This window comes from Oncorhynchus gorbuscha, unplaced genomic scaffold (assembly GCF_021184085.1).
Source record: "Oncorhynchus gorbuscha isolate QuinsamMale2020 ecotype Even-year unplaced genomic scaffold, OgorEven_v1.0 Un_scaffold_1282, whole genome shotgun sequence".
Lineage (NCBI taxonomy): Eukaryota > Metazoa > Chordata > Actinopteri > Salmoniformes > Salmonidae > Oncorhynchus > Oncorhynchus gorbuscha.
The window spans coordinates 142,501-146,728 of record NW_025746103.1 but is presented as its reverse complement, the minus strand read 5'-3'; the positions used below and the strand labels follow the sequence as shown (position 1 = coordinate 146,728).

At 47.1% G+C, this 4,228-nt stretch overlaps 1 protein-coding gene across 1 annotated transcript in view; it reads left to right on the top strand.

Annotated features, from left to right (window-relative positions):
• The window catches only part of LOC124022051 (transmembrane protein 255B-like), a 20,612-nt gene continuing 16,384 nt past the window's right edge, over positions 1–4,228 (top strand). Inside the window, exons 1-3 of the mRNA XM_046337106.1 lie at positions 1–208; positions 1,086–1,228; positions 2,491–2,553. Of these exons, the coding sequence (XP_046193062.1) occupies positions 145–208; positions 1,086–1,228; positions 2,491–2,553 (270 nt within the window). The 5' untranslated portion in view covers positions 1–144. The remainder of the gene's footprint in view (positions 209–1,085; positions 1,229–2,490; positions 2,554–4,228) is intronic.

Sequence of the window (4,228 nt, the reverse complement as noted above, 5' to 3'; positions counted from 1 at the left end):
CAGGATACTATAGAGACGAAGAGGAGTGTATCGTCAATTCGCCTGTGGATTTATGCTGTTTTTAGGCTACCCCATAACCAACTTTGGTAAAGGCTACTAGGCTGTTTGTTATTGTAGTACCCTGAAGACTTTAATAACGGCAGAATGCAGCAGCCAACGGCACAACAACCACCACCACAAACAACAACAGATGTCCTGGACCCCACAGGTAAAGTCATGATTCAATTACACAATGTTTCTGACCAGCGCATCTGCCTTATCTCATGTAAATAATGGATTGATCCAGTAATGCTGACACCCACAGCTTATAGCCTCCAATAAATGATCAAGTATTTAACTTGCTCTGCATCATCAGCAGAAGGTTTACAGCAGGGAGAATTGCACACAGTGTGAAATGGAAAGTGCAGATAGAGCTACTGTCTGTCTGGATGTCTGTCTGTCTGGATGGCTATGTGTTGTTGTTGCTGTCTTCCCCTGAGTCAAACCTAGTTAGGTTTGTTTCAGCCTTTATGTCTCTAATGTCTGACTCTATGTGGACAAGAAAGATGAGTGTCTATTGACAAATTCAGTGTGTGTTTGTCTCCATCATAAGCATGGAGTTGATTATGGTATTTCTCATCTCCTTTTCTCCTGTCTCTGTCTCTGTCTCTGTCTCTGTCTCTCTCTCTCTCTCTCTCTCTCTCTCTCTCTCTCTCTCTCTCTCTCTCTCTCTCTCTCTCTCTCTCTCTCTCTCTCTCTCTCTCTGTCTCTCTCTGTCTCTCTGTGTCTGTCTCTGTCTCTCTGTCTCTCTCTCTCCCTCGCTCTCTGTCTCTCTCTCTGTCCTTCTCTCTCTCTTTCTCTCTCTCTCTGTCTCTTTCTCTCTCTCTTTCTCTCTCTCTCTGTCTCTCTCTCTCTCTCTCTCTCTCTCTCTCTCTCTCTCTGTCTGTCTCTGTCTCTGTCTCTGTCTCTCTGTCTGTCTCTCTCTCTCTCTCTCTCTCTCCCTCGCTCTCTATCTCTCTCGCGGTCCATCTCCCTATCTCTCACTCTGTGTCTCTGTCTCTCTGTCTCTGTCTCTCTGTCTCTCTCTGTCTCTCCCCTCCCTCCAGCTCAGTATATGAAGCGTCGGAGGACAGCGTTATGGGTGACCATCTCCCTGTTGTCTCTGTCTGTGGTGGTTCTGGTGGTGGGACTGGTCTCTGCCACCCGTACCGGGAACGTGGCTGTCGCTGGATACTACCCTGGCATCACCGTGAGTCACTGGCAGCATCCAAAACGACACCCTATTTCCTATGCAGGGCCCACTCTGGTCAAAAGATGTGCACAGTTATCACCATAACAACAGACTGAACTCTCTCCTCTAGCACCACAGTTATCACCATAACAACAGACTGAGCTCTCTCCTCTAGCACCACCAGTTATCACCATAACAACAGACTGAGCTCTCTCCTCTAGCACCACAGTTATCACCATAACAACAGACTGAACTCTCTCTGTCATGTTTTGTCATTAATTATCATGTCTTGTCCCTGTGCTTCCCCTTCTATTCGTTTCCCTCTGCTGGTCTTATTAGGTTCTTTCCCTCTTTCTATCCCTCTCTCTTCCCCTCCCCTCTCAACTCTCTCGCTCTCTCTTCTCTCTATCGTTCCGTTCCTGCTCCCAGCTGTTCCTATTCCCCAATCAATCATTTAGTCTTCCCACACCTGTTCCCGATCCTTTTCCCTGATTAGAGTCCCTATTTCTCTCTCTTGTTTTCCGTTCCTGCCCCGTTATCCTTATCTATAATTCACCGTGCTGTGTCTATGTTTTGCCCTGTCGTGTCGTGTTTCCCTCAGATGCTGCGTGGTGAGCAGGTGTCTGAGTCTGCTAGGTTCAAGTGCCTTCCCGAGGCAACCTGCAGTTCTCGATCAAGTCTCAGTCTGTTCTCGTCTTTATCACCTTACTGGATTAAAACTCTGTTTTCGCAACTTTTGGGTCCTCATTCACCTGCATAACACTCTCCTCTAGCACAACAGTTATCACCATAACAACAGACTGAACTCTCTCCTCTAGCACCACCAGTTATCACCATAACAACAGACTGAGCTCTCTCCTCTAGCACAACAGTTATCACCATAACAACTGACTGAGCTCTCTCCTCTAGCACCACAGTTATCACCATAACAACAGACTGAGCTCTCTCCTCTAGCACAACAGTTATCACCATAACAACAACTGACTGAACTCTCTCCTCTAGCACAACAGTTATCACCATAACAACTGACTGAGCTCTCTCCTCTAGCACCACAGTTATCACCATAACAACAGACTGAACTCTCTCCTCTAGCACCACAGTTATCACCATAACAACAGACTGAGCTCTCTCCTCTAGCACAACAGTTATCACCATAACAACAGACTGAGCTCTCTCCTCTAGCACCACAGTTATCACCATAACAACAGACTGAACTCTCTCCTTGAGTGGAAAGTCAACAATCTCTGTAAATAAAGTGCCCTGTTTCTCTCTTTCTCCAGCTGAGTTTCGGAGCGTTCTTAGGGATCGTTGGAATTAATTTGCTAGAGAATCGAAGACCCATGGTGAGTCTTTAAACCTTACCCCTAACCCTAACCTGACGTTAACCCTTACCCCTAACCCTTACCCCTAACCTTTACCCCTAAACCCTTACCCCTAACCTTTACCCCTAACCTTTACCCCTAACCCTTACCCCTAACCTTTAACCCCCCTAACCTTTACCCCTAACCTTTACCCCTAACCTTTACCCCTAACCTTTACCCCTAACCTTTACCCCTAACCCCCCTAACCCTTACCCCTAACCTTTACCCCTAACCTTTAACCCCCCTAACCCTTACCCCTAACCTTTACCCCTAACCCTTACCCGTAATCCTTACCCCTAACCCTTACCCTAACCTGATATTAACCCTAACCCCTAACCCTTACCCCTAACCTGATATTAACCCTAACCCCTAACCCTTACCCCTAACCCTTACCCCTAATCCTTACCCCTAACCTGATATTAACCCTAACCCCAACCCTTACCCCTAACCCTTACCCCTAACCCTTACCCCTAACCTTTACCCCTAACCTTTACCCCTAACCTTTACCCCTAACCTTTACCCCTAACCTTTACCCCTAACCCTTACCCCTAACCCTTACCCCTAACCCTTACCCTAACCTTACCCCTAACCCTTTACCCCTAACCCTTACCCCTAACCCTTACCCCTAACCTTTAACCCCTAACCCTAACCCTTACCCTAACCTTTACCCCTAACCTTTACCCCTAACCCTTACCCCTAACCTTTACCCCTAACCCTTACCCCTAACCTTACCCCTAACCCCCCTAACCTGATAACCCTTACCCCTAACCCTTACCCTAACCTGATATTAACCCTAACCCCTAACCCTTACCCCTAACCTGATATTAACCCTAACCCTAACCCTAACCCCTAACCCTTACCCCTAATCCTTACCCCTAACCTGATATTAACCCTAACCCCAACCCTTACCCCTAACCCTTACCCCTAACCCTTACCCCTAACCTTTTACCCCTAACCTTTACCCCTAACCTTTACCCCTAACCTTACCCCTAACCCTTACCCCTAATCCTTACCCCTAACCCTTACCCTAACCTGATATGAACCCTAACCCCTAACCCTTACCCCTAACCCTTACCCCTAACCTGATATTAACCCTTACCCCTAACCCTTACCCCTAACCTGATATTAACCCTTACCCCTAACCCTTACCCTAACCTGATATGAACCCTAACCCCTAACCCTTACCCCTAACCCTTACCCCTAACCTGATATTAACCCTTACCCCTAACCCTTACCCCTAACCTGAACCTATTAACCCTAACCCTAACCCCCCCCTAACCCCCCTAACCCTTACCCCTAACCTGATATTAACCCTAACCCCTAACCCTTGATATTACCCCTAACCTGATATTAACCCTTACCCCTAACCCTTACCCTAACCTGATATTAACCCTTACCCCTAACCCTTACCCCTAACCTGATATTAACCCTAACCCTAACCCTTACCCCTAACCTGATATTAACCCTAACCCCTAACCTGATATTAACCCTAATCCCTTACCCCTAACTGTCATTAACTCTCACCCCTAATCGCATACCCCTTACCCATACCCCTAACCCCTAACCTCTAACCCCTAACCCCTTACTCTAACTCTAACCCGATTCCCATGTCTACCCCTTTGGCATTTGTAAACATAAAGGCACAGAACAGTAGGTA